General features: G+C 43.0%; 1 protein-coding gene across 1 annotated transcript in view; it reads left to right on the forward strand.

The window, feature by feature from the left end:
- The window catches only part of LOC102963925 (sine oculis binding protein homolog), a 163,003-nt gene that overhangs the window by 79,326 nt on the left and 65,073 nt on the right, over positions 1–18,604 (forward strand). Inside the window, exon 5 of the mRNA XM_042986909.1 lies at positions 17,080–17,175. Within this exon, the coding sequence (XP_042842843.1) occupies positions 17,080–17,175 (96 nt within the window). The remainder of the gene's footprint in view (positions 1–17,079; positions 17,176–18,604) is intronic.

The following is an 18,604-nucleotide window of genomic DNA, read 5'->3' on the forward strand; positions in this document are numbered from 1 at the left end:
TTACTGCACAGAAGGCTTCCCAATTTGCAAGCGTTTGCAGCACGGCTGGGCCCGGAGATAAAACAGAATGTGTATGTAGTACAGTATGCATTCAGCTGATGCACAAGACTCTTTCCACCATATGTGCAAAATAGTGTGCTTTTCACTCAAGGTGCCACAGCCAAAATTGCCAGGAGCACATGAATAAGTGGAGGAGAGAACATCATATGCAACGCAGCACCGGGTCTTGCCCCCTCCTTGGAAGGAGACCCTTGATTTCAGCAGCTGCCTGCATTTTTGTCCCTTTTTTAGCTTATCTGTCACACCATGTCCCACTTACCTTTACACAGCCCCAATCTCATTCTTCTCCCCCAGCCTTGACCTGGGATGTCAGCCATTGTTGAAGCCAATGTGGGGTCCCAGTTGCCCTTCCAGTAGGAGAGGAGGGAGGGGTGGTAATTAGCACTTATGCTAATGAGGGTAACAAGACTGAGGTAAAAAGAAGTTACAGAAGAACACAGAAGGAGAAAACCAGCTGATGTTTTTTCCTTCCTCTTAAATGTTTATTACCTTTCATCTCATGCAAAGCATAGCTTACCAAGCCTTTTTACAGGAAAGTAACATTGGTCTGGTTCCACTGGAACATCTTTTGTGATGAGAAAAAAATAGGAGTGAGAGATATAAAAGAATGGTACTTTTTACTCATTTCTTTGAAGCTGTCTTGAATCTCCTTGGATCCGTTAGTCTAAATAAAGCAATACAAAGATTTTTGGGTTAACTTTTTTACTTTGATATTTGCCACTTAAAATTTGAATCAGCACCTCCTTTGGCTTTATTGAAAATTTCATGTTTGCTTGAAAGCGTATAGTATTGCCGATCAAAAGATCTCAGTGGACATGCAACTCAAAAATCTTTTCTTGAGTTATACCATTGGTGTTGTATGGTGCTTACAACCCATCTCCTATGCGACCGAGTGTGGGTGGGTACGAAGTACTAACCCTGCTTCACAGATGGGAAACAAAGCTACAGGGCGGGAACTTTTTTTCATCTATTCTTCAGCTTTTTCTTCAGCCACCAGTCTGGGAAGTAGGGCTCCTCCACCCATGGGCCCACAACAGGGCATGTCTGACAGGTGGGAGGGGTAAGTGGTGAAGGTCACCTACAGTGTAATAATTGCACTGTTATAATCAACCTGTTGTAAATAAGTCATTATCTCAATTTTCTACATTGACTTCATTTGAGTTATTTGTGGGCTTTCTCCCCCAGCCTGTTGACAACATTTGGGCCAATAGAAAGTGTGATTTTTGTGCTTACATTTTTCATCAATGCTAAAGGATTTGCTTCTCTTGACTATACCCACAACAGCGAACAACATGTGGCTCTGTAGGCTACCTGCATGTTACTCTACCTTTCTTGGGGAGTAGATCTGGGGAATTCCTTGCCTGGTGAGGATACACTTGGAATGTCAGGGCTCTTGGGTTTCAGCATTGTCTTTTGTCACTGTGGGGTCAGGTGGAAGGTGATATACATCACAGAGGGAAGAACAGGTTGATGGCAGGTACTGCCTTGTCCAGGCGGAAATCTGGGTGGGCAGGGAGACAGCTCTACCAGCAGGTGTTAGATGAGAGGCGAGGGTGATGTGTTATGGAAAGATCGAGGGCAGGAAATGGTAGGGACCTTGAGTTGCCAAGGAAATTGGACTGATCATCCATGGTGGCCCTGTTGGACGCTTCATTCCTTAGGGCAGGGGCCAGAGGAGAAATGTCCTGTATTTGAGCAGAGTCATTGTACAGTGGGAGAGGCTTCTAGCCTTGGAGAGTATCTTTGGGGAGGAGCCCATCAGAGCCTCTCTTTAAAGCTGTGCTTTGGATGTGCATCATCAGTCTGCAACAGTGGCGACAGTCACACTAGAGCTCAATTCTCATTCATTTGGTAATTGGTTATTTTAACACAAACTGTGACTAAGGAACATGATTACACACCTGTCAGCCATATGACAGGAAAGAGAGCTGTCTGTGAGCAGGGGAAGAGGCCGCGTTTCTCCCCGGGTCTCTGTGGAGTCTTCTCCATCAAAGATGTCATTTTTCATTTTTACCTTGAAACAAGACAGACATTATAGCTACTGCCTTGTTTGTATCATTTAAGGAATTGCTGCCACAGATGTTGATCTAAACTAATACAATTTCATTTTGATTATATCTTTGTAGACATCCGATTCTGGAGCACAGGAGGGCAGGATGTAATACAAAGAAACAAATGAGCATAAACATTATATGGTACCTGTACAGCAGCTTCCTGTGGCAGGGCAAGAGGTGGGGAGAAATAGAAACGAAATGACATTTTACTTCAAGATGAAGCAAATCTGTAAAATAAAAGAAAGCTGTTTCCGATTGCACAGGTGGCTAGGAGAGGGGAGTCTCACTTAATGGAGGAGAGACTGCCAGGTGATTCAGGGTCCTGTCTAAAGAGCGTGAAGGAGAGATGATGTGTCAAAAAGATGAGGATGAACACATTAAAAACAAAACAAAACTCAAAGGCAACAGTTTTGTACTGAATTCTTAAATGAATAAGGGCCTAATAAATGAGGAAACATTTAGTTAAAGGAAAGAATAAGCCTTCTTTGCCTTTTGAATAAGAAAACTATATCCTCTCATTTACACATTTTCTGAAAATGGTGAACCACACATTGGATTGTTTAGAAATTCTCCCCTGTAATTTGTCTTGATCCTCTGTCATTGGTGAGGCCGTTCAGCTTGGAAAGAGTGTGTGGGTCACAGTGTATGGGTGCCAGACCTCTGCGGAACATTTAAAATCAGCAGATGATGCAGGTGTCCTCTGTTACTGAGTTAGAAACAAAGTTGATACAGGGTGAAGTTAGAAGCTGGAAATAAGGAATAAAGGGAGAGGATATGAATGGCAAGGAAGACACCGACAGTAAGACCTTGGTTGAGTTGACAGAGGTGTGGTGAGGGCCGCGGAATTCAACACGTGGTAGCCTCCGTGAATCTCTGGCTGCTCACCTGGATGGGAGCTGCTCAGCCCATGTAGAAAGTTGCTTGATGGAGATACTGCTCGCAAAACCCAAGAGGAGATGAAGGGATAAAAAAAGAAAACACAACCATGCTTTATTTGCAGGAAGTGGAATGAGTAGTCAGATGGTGAAAGAGACGTAGAAGTGGTCATTGATATCGATGTGTAGAGGGTTAAGATCCTGATTAGTGCTTATGCATTTCTAAAAAGCCCTCAACTCTTCACCAGTGTCTTCTGACTGACATCGGTCTTTGGCTGCTGAGCATGCTGTATAGTTGTGCACAACTTAATCAAGACTTTAATGATAGGAGAGAGTGAGTCCCTGTTGCCTTCCAGCCAGCTGAGTTTTTCTCTTCAGAAAAGAAAGTGGGTCTGTGAAATTTAAATAACTGTCCTATATTGAGTACTTTGTTCCATGCATTGTGTAGGACCTGCGATGAATTGTTTCATTTAATCCTTCAAATTAATTGAATTTCTGAGCTGGATGTTATGTCCCCTGTTTTATTGCTGGTGCCAGAAATCAAACTCAGCTCAGTATTGGCACCAAATGGCCCTCCTCACCCATTTCTGTATTAACATCCTCAGCTAAATGGCACACGGAGTGCTTGGCCTTTGAGAATTTGCTCACACTTTTTCTGGTTTTTTATTTCATCCTAATTCTTGTTTGCTTATGCGAATATTTTCTACTTCTTGCCTTTTGTGGTTGACTTTTATTTACTTTAAAAAATTATAATTATTTTAAAATCTAAATTTTAAATAGGATATAAATGTATGATATTTGACACTCCAAATTGTGAATGGTTAGACCTTGGCAAGGGATCCTTTGCTTTACTATCGTTGAACTTAAAAAATTAAAATGTGTTGGACATGTGGGCTGAATATCATTCATTTTATTTTTATTATTTATTTATTTTTAATTTTTTTTAAATGTTTATTTTTGAGAGAGAGAAGGAGAGAGAAAGACAGAATGCGAGCAGGGGAGGGGCAGAGAGAGAGGGAGACACATAATCCGAAGCAGGCTCCAGGCTCTGAGCTGTCAGCACAGAGCCCGATGCGGGTTTGAACTCATGGGGTGAGATCATGACCTGAGCCGAAGTTGGCCACTTAACCGACTGAGCCACCCAGGCGCCCCTTTTTATTTATTTTTTTAATGTTTATATTTTTGAGAGAGAGACAGAGTGTGAGTGGGGGGAGGGCAGAGAGAGTGGGAGACACAGAATCCGAAGCAGGCTCCAGGCTCCAAGCTGTCAGCACAGAGCGTGGACATGGGACTCAATCCCATGAACCATGAAATCATGATCTGTGCTGAAGTTGGATGCTCAACCGACTGAGCCACCCAGATGCTCCGAATACCATTCATTTTAGATAGTTAGTTGTTCAGTTGTCTACAACTGCTGGACACGTTGGTAGATGCTCAATAAATGAGGAAGGAGTGAATGAATGAATGGGACCTTAAAAAAAGTTATATATGTGTCCTTGTCATTGTGGTCTGTTTTCTATGGGGTCACAATGCCACGTAGAATGGTTTTGTATAAAGGCAGATGGTACAACCTGTAGTTTATAGAATTAGACAAATCATTTTTGTCATTCAAAGGCAAAGGTCTGTCATTCCTTAAGGCAAAGATAAGAGTGAAATTTCTTTATTTCACACACTCGGATACTTGATTGCATGTAAACACTGCTTGTTTTAGTAACAAGAGAAGGCTAATATTATAATAGTTATATCAAATGATCATTCCTGTTCCCCTTTTACTATTTTCCACATCAAACCATTTGACAGTTTTCTGTTCTATGATTAGGTAAGAACCACAAGGAAAGTTTTATGAATTTAGGATCTTTTGTCCTTGAAAACATGGCTCAGTCTACGTTGACACCCAAGAAAAGATTCAGGCTCCCACTCTCACCTTGGAATCCCATCATCTTAAGCATGTAGATTTGCAAATGAAATATAAGAGGGATTTCAAAACAAGCAGGCCCCCAATGGGAAGTCTGTCAACCTAAGGGGTGTGTCTCCCCTCATCTCTGTGCAGAGCTTCTCCTGCTGCCCTATAGGACTCCCCGGGCAAACTCCCATTTCCACACCAACTCCCCACCCTCCCTCTCCTTCCATCCTTCCCTCTTTTTTTACCCCATACCTCAAGTGCAGAATACTTGGAAAGGTCATTGCCCTCCATCCTGGTGGGCTTAGGGTTTGGATCTGCTCAACCTTTGGCTGTGTTCTTGTTGCCTGTGTTGCCTTTGGCCTAGAAGACTGACACCCAGGCCTTGACCTTCAGGGAGGTGCTGGCTCCATTGACCACTGCAATGGTCATTGGTGCTTCACCATGAAGAGGGGAGATCAGAGGGAAAAGTTTTCCTCTCTCCTGCAAGGACCCGCAGGGACATTTGAACCTTGACTTCTCTGCCTTCTAGTAATATCTACAGTTTCTGTTGCTCATTGTCAGCCAACATCCTCTGCTGACTGAGCTGCTGTGGAAGAGCCAGTGTTGCATGGGTATCAAGAGCCTGGGCACGGTGTCACAACACCGGCATTTGGACCCCGGCTTTGCCTTTGTTAGCTCGTTTGCTTTGGAAAAGTCACTGAACTTCTCTACACTTCAGATTCCTTATTGGAAAAATGAGGGTAGTAATGGTCATATAGACTTACAACGGTTTGGGGAGTAATGAGCCAAAGTCTGCAATTGTTTAACATGGTGTCTGGCAGAGAACAATCTTTAATCTTAATGCCACTGTCAAAGTGACTTCTATACTGAGTTTTTTTTCTTTTGTGGTGACATCTCTGTGAAGCAGTCATTGAATTGGATGTCTTTGGAAGCAGTGATATTCTCTCCAGTGGGGTCCAGTCTGCATTCTGGGAGCCTTATTCTGATGTGGCTCCCTAGTTATCTTATATCTAGAACCCCACTGGGCAACTGAGATACCAGAGTATGAAGGATCTGGAATAGTTTGGGAATTTCGGTAACCAGAAAGGTCAGGTAAGAGGAATGGGACAAACAGGAGGGGCAGGGCTGCTCGCTGTGCAGGAGAAAACTATACCTTCTTGTTCTCAACTATACTACACAGAGAGAGGATGTGGAAACCCAGGACACTTTTTGTCTTTTGTCACTTAGGCTTTGATTCTAAAATGTAACTCCTGGAAATGTAACAACAAAAACAATAATACTTTCAAAAAGGGGTGACAGAGGAACAAGTGTTAACTGACATCATCATCTAAGCATGGACCTTAATCTGGTACTCAGCTGTTGGCTTCAGCAGGCCCTTCCCTCAACACAAGTCAAATTCTGCTTGAAAGATTGCCCCCTCTTTAAACATGTCACAGTCCCGCTTTTTATTACTTCCATTTATCATTTGCAGAATGGCAGGGCTTTAAAATTAAGACTCCGGAGAGGGCCATTTGATCAGAAGCTCCTTTGCTGCCATCTTTACATTTGCCTCCTCAGAGAGGCTGATCCGTCCTGGGTTTGGAAACAAGGTAATTTTGACTTTGTTGCTCTAAGCCTGATGGCACCTCTGTTAGCAGTTCAAGTGGTACGTGGCTCATAATTGAAGCAGTCAGGAGGACCATCCTGTTCAGAATCACATCCCAACTTCACACTTGGAAAGACCCAGGAGGCACAGTGAATAGATGTGCCACCCTGTCTTTCTCCTTTGCCTGCCACCACTGGTACAAGCCACAGCATCACTCCATGTTGGTCAGAGCATCTGTGTGGACAGGGCACAGTAACAGCCAGGATTTTACTCCTACTCTTGGTCTTTCTTCTTTATGTCAGGCCAACTTTAGATCTTTAAAACCATTGCATAATTCGCACTTCTGTTTCTTACTAAGGAAACCTTATCTTTAAGACACATTATATTTTGGGCACCATTATAGGACGCTGACTGTAAAATTGTCCCGGGTCAGGGCAGTGACCAGGATGGGATACTTTTCTGTAGCTATCCAAGGTGGAGGACCCGAATGGCTAGTTCAAGGCAGCCTCTATGGAGACAGCTCCAGCCAGGCCGAGTGCACAGATCAAAGCTTCCAAGGCAGGTCTAGAGCCAAGAGTGAGGGTTGAGAGCTGAGAGTGGTATAGAAGTAGCCTCAAAGCTGGAGCTGGTAGGGAACCAGTGCAGACCTCTATGGGGCATCTACAGGCCTACTTTGCAGGTTGGTGGGCACCAAGGGAATGAGGTAGGCCGAGGCCCATGTGAACCATGCAGAGATATTAACAGTCCTGTAGTATCTGGATCCTGATTATGGCATTTCTGTGGTTGCTGGTAAGGTTGGTTTGAGCACTGAACCTTTATTACAGATAACAATTGTAACACCATGGTCTTTGACAAGTATTGCTGCTAATTTAGAAATCATAGTCCTCGGGGCACCTGGGTGGCTCAGTCGGTTAAGCGTCCGACTTCAGCTCAGGTCACGATCTCGCGGTCCGTGAGTTCGAGCCCCGCGTCAGGCTCTGGGCTGATGGCTCAGAGCCTGGAGCCTGCTTCCGATTCTGTGTCTCCCTCTCTCTCTGCCCCTCCCCCGTTCATGCTCTGTCTCTCTCTGTCTCAAAAATAAATAAAACGTTAAAAAAAAAAATTAAAAAAAAAAAAAAAGAAAAGAAATCATAGTCCTTGACCTCAGAATGAGAAACTACTTCAAGGACACAAGTGTTTCAATTTGTGATTCATAGCTATCCATGACCATCATCACCCGGGTATGCCCTTTGAGTTATTTCTTCCAAAAGCAGTGAGCGATGCACACTGATTCATCCACATTCTCTCACATGTGTCTGGTGTCCATCTCCCCTTTACTAAGACCTTTATGCATGTGATGTGGCAGGACATGATGAAGGGTATGTTCTGTGACAGGGACAACAGGGCAAGCTAACTATCTCAGGAAGTGCCCCTGAGCCTCTTGCATCATCTCCTCTCCCACTGAGCTAATTAGCCATCAGCCTGATGAGGGCTACATTACTGTTGCTCTGTCTCAATTTTTCCTAGTCGTAGAGGGTGTTGTGGTATTGAACAGAGGCTAGTGAACTGGCCTTTGGCTCCCCACACCCCAACTCTTGAAGAATCACCACAATCTTGGCCTGTTCCTTGGCTAGACAAGTCCAGGGACTTCACTTTGCCAGTTCATCCAAAAATTCGTCCACAGTTCATCCACTGCTTTGATGAGCTGATTCATGTTAACCAAAGCCACAATCTGCATTTATATACTGGAGTGCCAGGACTGAATGACATAAGACACACAATGTCCTTTATAGTCTGTGCAGAACCATTTATGGGACTAATAAAAAATAATATGATAATATTGATAATGCTTTTAGAAATTCACAAAGGAAATTGCTAAAGGATCTGAATAGTTGAGTGAGCTCTGTAGGACATGTCATTCTGGAATTGATGGGCTTAGGTGTCATAATCAATGATCCAAAGGTTATTTAATAAGAATCAGGCCAAAGAGGTTGGTTTGTTTTAAGGATTAATTTTATAAATTTTGAAGTAGCATCTCCCTCAGCCTATGCCAGAGACTTACTGACTCATGTTTGCTCTTGCCTCTTTTTCCTAGGCTCTTTGCAGACCACCCCACCACCACCTTCAGTTATGTTTGTCCTTAAGTACCCTCTTTTCCTCATTTCTTTGGTGTATTCAATCTTAGAATTGAAAACCCAAGAAAACCAGAGAATTATGAAAACCTCCCTTAATGAATTAATAACATATATTTTTAGCTTAATGACATCAGTATTTTCAAGTGATTTCACACTGATTTTTTCAATTAAAAAGTTTTTAAATGTTTATTTGTTTTGAGGGGGGGTGCAGAGAAAGGGGGACAGAGGATCTGAAGCGGGCTCTGTGCTGACAATAGAGAGCCCAGTATGGGGCTTGAACTCATGTGAGATCATGACCTGAGCCAAAGTGGGACGCTTAACCGACTGAGCCAGCCAGGTGCCCCAACACTGATTTTGTTTTAAACCACTAGCAGAGAGCTAGCAGATCATCAAGTATAGAGTGAGGGCTGTGGAGGCAGATTGCCTGAGTCTGAATTCTGGTTCCACCACTTGTTAGCTGTGCGACTTTGTATGAACAACATCATCTCTCTGTGCTCCTGTTTTCTTGTATATAAAAAGGAGGTGATAATAGTACCTAATCATAAGCTTTTGTTTTGCTTTGGTATATAGGTGGGTGTGTGTGTTAAATATAAAGCACTTAGAATGATGTCTGGTACGTTCATAACAGCTGTAGGGATGTTAGCTGTTACTATTAATCTTTGATAATATCCAGAGCAGTACCTTCATCTGGTTCTAGTGTGTTTCCTATTCCCATCTGAGCCCAGGTTATTTCGAGGGAGACTTCCTGTGGATAGTAAATCTCCTCCATTACGTCTGGATTCTTTCCTACTCTTACAGATGGGGTCCTGGGGTCCCTTTCCAGCCTTGCCTGTTTCGCATTTTCTCTAATTCCTTAGGCCCATCCTGAGGTCTGTATAGAAAGACTGGAGTCCAGCCCCTTCTGCCTAGTGATTTCAGAGGAAAGGAATAAAAGGACCACCTGAAATGCCTAGATTAGGCCAATTATTTAAGTATTTCATAGGTGCCAACGGGTAACATGGTGGAATTGCCTGCCTTTTGTTTCCCCTCACATGACCCTGGGTAATAAATACAAATGAATAGTGAGTGAAAAAGCCAAAAGGCAATTGGTGGGTGGAGGCAAGAGGTGGGAGGAGGGGAGCCATCAAGGAGCCTGGATAATCCCCCATGGATTGAGGGTCCTGGGATAATCAGAAGCTGCTTGGGATGTGATGGTGGTGTGACTTTAGCAGAGAACAGAAGAGGGGGCTGCATGCCCCAGCTGCTGGGCCTTACCTGCGGACCAGTTTGGTAAGACAGTTCTTACCAAAGACACTCAGGTGACCTGACAAAAAGCAGTGCAAGATAAATCCAGTAGTCCTGTCCAATATAGGAAGAACAGATTTTTTAAATGAGGAGCAAAAACAGGGATTTTCAGAACCACTTAGCAACTGCTCTGATTTTTCTGGACACAGCTGTAATGTGCTGGGATGAGCATGATATATTTTAGCTGGTGTGGTAGCTGTATTTCAGGCTGATGTGGAATCTGTTGCCGTAACTGTCATGCAATCCATTAGGGCCCCTGAGTAAGGGCAGCCATTAATCAGGCGCGAGATCAGCCTGGTAGCCTCACGTGCTCACAGCTCTGAGTGGTTCTGACCTGACATCGTTTAAGGAGATGCTCCTAGAGGCCATAAACATGATTTGATTCCCATTATCTTCATGTTGCATATTTGTTACCGTTATTCTTTGAAGACTCCAAATTGGATATTAAAAATTTATGATATATATAAAGGTTTGCATGGAGTGAAAAAATAGCTGCAGCAAATAAGTCCATCTCATCCATCAGAGATGTGGGAGCTGTCAGAGGAGCCTGGCAGGTATGGAGGATGGAGAATTAGGAGGAACGTCACTGGGGAAACAGCTTCTCCCTTGGCCTGCTTGCTAAATGGGAATTTAAATACATTTTGTTAAAAGAACAAAGTAAAAGAGCACCACTGCAGGAATCCCATAGTCAATCTTTGATGACAAGCTAATGAAAGGGAGGGCCAGGGAGTCTGACGCAAAAATTAGTACTAACGTGAATTGAGCAGATGCCTGGGTCCAGAAACTGATGTTTGTGCATGCCTGGGGTGTCTCCAGAGCAGGGAGCCTGATGCCAGGTGGGAGTCCTCTGTGCGAGAGAAAGCTCTCTACCCAAGTTGCATGCACACATAATCCTGTCCACAAGCCATGCCATTCTCTGCAATCTGATGTTCACTGACTTGAATATTTGCATAGGAACAACTCACACTTAAGGGGATCCATTTGTAGAGGCAGACCATTCAGGGTGGAGAAAAACAGAACGCTTCTGGACCTTGGCTTAAGGAGGAGCAAAGGGTTAATGAATCCGTTCAACATATACTTACAGGATTGTTTGTTGTACAAGGGACTCTGCTGAGCATGGGGGCTTCATCCATTTTCCCTTAAGCAGCTTCCAATCTGGTAGGGAAGATAAGACATGAGTCATAACCCAAGATGAGTTATACCAAGGAGTTCCAGACTGACTTGGGGCACTATGACCAGATGAGATAAAAGAAACAGGGAGCAAGGCCCTGGGTTGGTTAATCTGAGAATGGACTTTTGGGGATGAGGATTTGTTAAGCAACAACCAGAGGTTAGAGGGGGAGGCAGAGGAGAGAAACACGGACAAAATGATTATTGGCTTAAGTCCAAATTGAGTACAAGATCTGAAGTGAGGCTAAGACTCTAGTGTCTAACCAGGTGGGAGGGACAGGTGTGGGGCAGAAGTGCATGGAGTAGCCAGTGAGGGTCCAGGTGGGAGGCAGGTGTGATCAGAGAACTCTGGCAGAGGCCTGCTCAGACTCAGGTATGGAGTTGATTCCTGAGGTTCAGGGGCAGGGCACTCACCTCTGGGGACTAGAGTGCAAGGCAGAATGTCCAGATGCTAGGGTTGAAGGACAGGAACTCATTACTCATTCATTCACTCACTCACCATTTATGGAGTCTTTATAATATGCCAGGCAGTAGATGAGGCTCTAGAGATTTGCAGCTGAATAGAACAGTTTCTGCACTCAAGGACCTCACAGATTGGTGGGGAAGACACACACATAGATGGTCATAATGCAATGCAATGGGTGGAATGCTGATACATATAAATATATAGACAGAGGGGTACAGAGCCCGGGTTAGGATCAGGAGGAAGAGGTCTGGAATGGCTTCCTAAAGGAGCTACAGACTGAATGAACGCTTAAAAGATGTATAAGAATTTTCCAGGAGAAGTGGGGGAGGACAGATGGAATCTAGTTTTACAAAGAGAAAATGGGGGTAAAGGACAGGAATCCAGTTGAAGGGAACTGGGCATTCAGTCGTGAGGAGTTTGGACCACCAAGATGAGAATAGCTGAGCTGTAATCCAGAAGAAGCAGGAGCCACTCCACAAGCCTCCTTGTGTTATTTTAGCCCAGGGCCAGCACTGGCTGAACTTCACTGAGGGGCCTGGAAACCGGGCTGACCTTTATGCCAAGGTCACAGAGATGTTCCCAACACACATGACAGTTGCAGTTTATTCCTTTCTGAGTTTCTTCAAGAGAAACGTATGTAGGCATTTGGCTAAGGAAAGACAGACCGGAAATGGGACCGGAAATCGGAAAATGAAATCCTAAGGGTTTTCAGAGGTGATGTGTCCCTGTGCTTTTGTCTTGAATTTTGAACGGAAATTCTATTACTCCTGGCTCAAAGAGTGCGTTCTAAAAAATGAAAGTTTTTCTCTGCAACTATTCATCTCTAAACTTACCCCCCCCCCCCAACTTGGAGATGCACTATTTTTGATGTTCTCAAGTCTGGTAACGACACCACGTGTGTGAGCCGGTGTGTGCCAAGTCCGCCACAGCACCGGAACGCTCAGTCTAGACGCTCTGTGTGCTCTCCCCACTCTGGTTCCAGGAAGAACCTTCTCTTGTTTTCCAAAAAAGTTCTGAAATCACGGCGACACAGAGGTGTAAACTCCCATTCATCACAGGGAGGTCTTAACTGGGAAGCATAGTTATCTTTCCACTTAAATGGCAGCAGTGTTAACCTTTTTGTTGAGTCAGAAAAATCTCACTTTTCTGGGGTATAGCCCGGTGGAGCTGATTTTAGAATGTTCCACCTTTTCTAAGGGAGACTCTCGAGGAGAAAACATGCTGATCTTGCTTGAAGATGTACACGACACCAAAGCTTTGGCCCAAAGGAAGAAGTGAATTCTTTGAAAGAGAACCAAAGATTGCCGTATGTAAGAATCAAAATAAAAAAGGGAAAGGGAGAGAGAGGTGAATATGAATTTGTTTAAGCCGGAGATTTTTGAGGTAGAGAGGCAATGGGTCTAAGTGTCGCACATAATCTAATATGTATTCAAATGGTAGGCACAACATGACTGTCAGCAAGATGGGGAAATCCCCTTGCAGTTTAAATGAAGGATATTTACTTTTTGCAGTTTAATTGAAGGATTTCTATTTCTATTTTATGGCAAGAGGTGGAGTCTTCTTAGAATAGTAGATAAGAAATGTACCTTTGGTTTGGCGATCGCATTTGTAGTAAAATGTAAAAAAAAAAAAAAAAAAGCTTCCTGTTTGCTTTTCCCCATAGTTGGCATAAATATCCAGCGTATTAGTCAGAATAAAGCTGCTGAGAATAAGACACATGGAGAGAATTAGTTCATCATGTATCTTGGCATTCCTTCTGTCAGAACTGGTCACTCCAGAACAAAGTCAGACATCAACACAGGTCTCCGGGCCCCAGGAGATGCCAAGAGCTGGCAGTGGGGTGGTCTGCCCCAAGAAAGGCAGTGAGATTGCTCATGGTCTGTGAAGAATTTAAGAACAATAAAAGAAAACAACTAAAAGTCATTCTGCTTCATGTTTTTACCATGGCCAGAGATTCTGAATGTCTGCAGGGCTTACGCAGCCCTGCCTCGATATGCCATTGTCTGCCAGCCCAGATGGGGCAGAGGCAGAAGGCACTGACTTCAATATATAACAGGTTATAAAATGATTCTACTAGGATTTTTGTCTAACATCGCCATCGAGTTGCAGGAATGAAAACAGAACTCATTCCCACAGAGCACTTACCGTGTACCATGCAGTGGCTGGGGCTGAAGGTCCAGAGGTGAGGAACCAGGCACTATCTCTGCCCTTAGGAAGCGTCTGCTACTTTGCAGAGAAGACAAAAAAATCACACCAACCGGTGTAAAGTTGTACCTGTGTCAAGTCAAAGCGAGGGCACATGGGGATTTTTGACTTGGTTGTAGAGGTTCAGAAAGGCCTTTTGAGGAGCTGGTCTAGTAGTTCTTCCAATATTATTTTTCATGCCAAGAACTAAAATAAGGGATTTTTTGCCTGCGATCAGCTAGCTGTGTCATCTCTGGAGTCTTTACAATAAGACCCATCCCAGGGGCCATATCCTACATCCTCTTAGTGTTGCATAGCAGTTCACTCTAGTGGGGTCGGGACGTGGTTAGAGAACATTCTGCCGACACTCTGCCAAGAGCCTCCTCTTGATACCCCTCCTCTGGGCACACTCCTTAGATCAGTGGTTCTCAGCCCTGCTTGTACATTACAATCACCCCAGAGCTTTTTAAAAAACACCCATGTCCGGGCCCCACCCTGGACCAATTAAATCAGAGTCTTGGAAAAAAGTGGGACAGGAGGGGGCAGGATGGGCTCCAATGTTAAAAAGCCACCCCAGATGATTCTAGTATGCAGTCAAGAGTGGAGAATTATTGCCCTCGCTGAATGCACTTAATTTCACTTAGCCTAGGAATAGTAGTTTTAAAATTTACACTAAAAACCCTTTAGAATGCAAAAGGAATTACTCTGGCGAGAGGCGGGTGACTGCTCAATGTGTGCACACACACATGAGGGAGACGGTGCTGGGGGTCCTAGCATGTTGTATGCTTCCCAGTTCTGTGGCACATGGTGGCAATGCGGCAAATGGCTGCAGGATGGAACGTCTTGCACTCTGGCATCAGATGGCTTGCGAGAGGCAGACCATTCCAAGGGCCATGGGGTTTGATGGAGAGGCAAATAGCTCCATAAAGAAGCAAATCTCTGGCTTTCTCTCTTCACTTCCAACCCCCTCAATCTCCCTCTCCTTTCTCTTCCATGGCTGTTTTATTCCACCTCATAAATTATGAGTCTTTATATGAAATCTTTAGCTCCTTTGAGGAAGCACCTTCAAATATTAGACAATGGGATTATTTCTTGTCCTTTAAAAACATAAAAAGCATTGTGATCACCTTACGTATAAGTGGAATGGATGTATTTTTGCCACTAATGTTGAAAATATCCCCAGGCATCTGGTGTGTATGAATGTGTACACATAGTACATGCATAATAAACATATTCCACCTTATGAATATTTATACACAAGATACATGTATATTGAATATAGACATATATATGTAAATAGTAGCCCTCGTAAACTATATGCTAAGTGTGTTTCCAAGCATATGTATCATAGTGCATCAGGAATATAATAAACCTAACCACCAACTTTAGCATATTTCGAGGTGGCATTTTCTACAGAGTTGTTTATGGTAAGGTCTAGTTACTATCCATGTATGGGGCTTTTTTTTTTTTTTTCTTCATCACTTAAACGTTTGTTAAGTACCAACTAAAAGTAAGGCACTAGAAATGGCAGAATAGGAAAGACGAAGTAGATGTAGCATCAGCCGTCAAGAGACCTCACAGAGTGGCTTAAAACACACTTACAGAGAATGGAAGAATCTAACATCGTTGCTACCCATTGGCATCTTATTGTTTTTCCTCCAGCTGCCTTTTATTTATACACTCCACTTTAAAGTGGGCCCCATTTAAGACTATATTAACTTAAGCCCAGATGTAGCTGCAGAGGAGAGCTGACGCTGTGAGACGCTGTGAGAAGGAGCATCATCGCTTTCAGTGCCTTGATAACCACTGAACGTGAACAAAGCTTACGCTTTCTGTCACATGTAGTCCAGTCCTATAACTGCATTTTTATTTTACTTTGATTTGGTAGGGGGGGATAAAAGGTATAATAAAAAGGCACTCAATCCCAGAGATGTTCATACATTTCAAAAATGAAACCAAAACAGAGCAATTCTCTTCTCCCACCAACTTCTTGTAACCCAAATATTACTGCCCATGACATTCCATTTCCAAATTCCATCCAGTTCCCTCCCTGTAATAAGTAGCAGAAGGCTTTGTTAAAAAACAAGCTATACATCCTTAAATGTACAAAATACGGCTCCGTTTCTAAAACGACGATCCCTCTTCTAGCCGAGGAGCTCTGAGTGATACTTGTCAGCCGGCAAATTTCACTCCATTAAAGGAGAAACACCACCCAAGTGCTGTCATCGCTGTGCCCCAGACATACGCTCATTGTTTTCTCCTCCTCGATCCATACATCACAACAGGTAGTTCTCAGCTGTTCCCTTGGTGCCAGACATACATTTTATCTAAAGAGACAGCCGACAGAACTACCTGCTGCTTCCTGTGCGGCTCTCCCTGTGTTTCTCTCCTTTTTCCTACTTCACTTGGGCTTTTTAAAATCAGCTGGCAGGGAGCCAGGAGCTCATCATTTTAATGCAGCGCAAAATGGAATATGCATAATTATATGCAAGCCATATGTGAGGGAGACAGCTCAGCTGTGAATTTCAGGAGGCCAGGAAAGGGGGAGCAGTTAGGGCTAAGATGAGATGAGAGCAGAGCGAGGTGCAAGTGTCACCCAAATGAATGGTTTAATGAGTGTGCTGCAGACACGCCTCCTTTCACCTACCTCTCCCCCTCTCCCACTCCAAACCAGAAACGGATGGAGATTAGGAGGACAAGACTGTATGCAAGCGGTATTGCTAACGGGTTCTGTTAATGTCTCCATTTAAACTTCAGCTTTCTTAATTAACAGCGTAGATCAAAATAACTAGTAACTTTTAATGCAGCTTCTTAATTAAATCTATTTTTTTTTTTTACTGCATTCGATTGAAGAATCATTGTTCTTACTAGATCATTGCTCCTTTCAGATCTTTATTTAAAAATCAAGGGGAATCAGTTTATCTCTAATAGTATTACGATGCAAAATATAACGATGCAAACTGCTTTTCTTGTGGCCTTGCTATTAGAATTTTCTTAAAGTGCGTTATCTAGAGATTGCTTAAGCATGCCAAAAAGTTTAAACACGTACGTATGTCATATAATCCTCAATGTGCAACGAAAGCCACTGGAAGACCAAAGTGGTGGTTAATTGCCAACGAAACTATTTGATTTTGGTTTGCTTCATATCATTTAAAATATCACACCACAGTGAATTTGCATGTCGAAACCAAACTACGTCAAGAAAAATAAACCCCGAATTTTGACATCTAAAAGGCGTACTGCGTATTTAAACAAACTTCTTAATAATGTTGTTATTTCTGGATTCCCGTTTGTTTAATGGTCTGAGCTGTTATGCTTTTAGCTTTTTTTTTTTTCTTCCATTATTTGTTAAGTCCCTAAATAGGCCATTATATTTCCCTTCAGGCTAGAGATGAAGATGGACAAGCTGAAAATTTCCCCCAGCAGCACTATGCTAAGGAAACTCCAAGGCTTGCCTTCAAGAATAACTGCGAACTACTTGTAAGAATAACATACTTACAACAAGTCTAGAATGTTACTTTAGCACAGTGAAAACAGTTTTTGAAAGGGTTTGTTCATTATTACATCATTTATGAAGTATTACAGTTTTTCTGTATAGAGTTCTAAATGCTAATTCTGATATCACTGAATATTAACTATAAGATCTCAGATTGTGTGCAAATCTTTTATATCTGATTATAGAGCGTGGATGGCCCTGTCTTTGTTAGCTTGTTCTGTATAGTAGTTTATAACCAGCCATTTGGAGAATGGCTAGTAAAGTTAAAAATGGAGAGAAAGACAGTCGATATATGTAGCTTGGAAAAAAAAAAAAAAAACAATCCCACCTCCACTCCTCCTCCTCCTTCCTAATTGTACACTATTTTAGGAGACAGCATGGTAATATTTTGTTCTGCTGGGAAAGATAGCAGAGTTGACACGCAGTACTCCCTTTAGGATTCAAGTGTTCCTACACTCTCTTGCCAAACTCAATCAGGCACTTTCGTCTTTCCTCTGTAGGAGAAGTCAAAGCAGCGACAGGATGCGGGGATGTTTACAAGTCGCGAGAGAGGGGGTATCAGCTGTGACAGGGACTCTGTTCCAACGCAGGGTTAATTTGCTGTTCATTTTAGCATTTACAGCAAGACAAGATGAAAAGCAAGAAGGAATGCCTATTATATTTCTATTAAATGAATCTGTCGGGACCTAATGTTCTTGATTAGCTTTTGAAAATGAGTACTCCGCGATGCATTTGCTGTTTACCTAAAGTAAACAGAGAATGAATTGTCATTTATTTAGATATTTAAGCACTTGCTTTTGAAAATGAAGCTTTATGAGGGATCTAGCTATGTTGTCCCTAAATGTTCTTTTCTTTTCAATTGCATTAAAGCAAAACATTTGCTCCAACTAAATGAAAACACTGAAAGAGAATGAGGATGCTCCGTTGTTACATTTTGAGGTAGTCTCATTTCTATTTAGTGTTTTGGCTGAACACCGAACAGCTCTGCCAGGTCTCCGCATTAGGAAATCCCACATGTAACAGTCTTTGGACTTAGCTCTGATACCAACTGTTCATTAAAAACAAAGTGTCCAAAGAGCAGGAGAAGAGAGAAAAATACAGTTCTTACCCATCCTAGCCGCAGCAGCTAGATGTTGACAGTGAGAAACTCTTTTCCCCCCAGCTCCATAAACTGCATGGTTACAATAGAGCCACTCATGCTGTGTGTCTAGCCCCTTGACCAATCAGTCCGCAGGCAAATTCGCTGCTTATCAATGCAGTTGCTTTTTTTTTTGTTTGTTTGCTTGTTTGTTTGCTTTCTGATGATTTAACTCACCTTATATTTTACCTTAGGGCTCTTAAGCTTCCAGGCCTCCTAGCATGACCTATTTTGGGGAAATCTTTTTCATCCATTTCCCTTTTAATACTTCCCTC

The sequence above is a fragment of the Panthera tigris genome, chromosome B2, assembly GCF_018350195.1.
Source record: "Panthera tigris isolate Pti1 chromosome B2, P.tigris_Pti1_mat1.1, whole genome shotgun sequence".
NCBI classification, from domain to species: domain Eukaryota; kingdom Metazoa; phylum Chordata; class Mammalia; order Carnivora; family Felidae; genus Panthera; species Panthera tigris.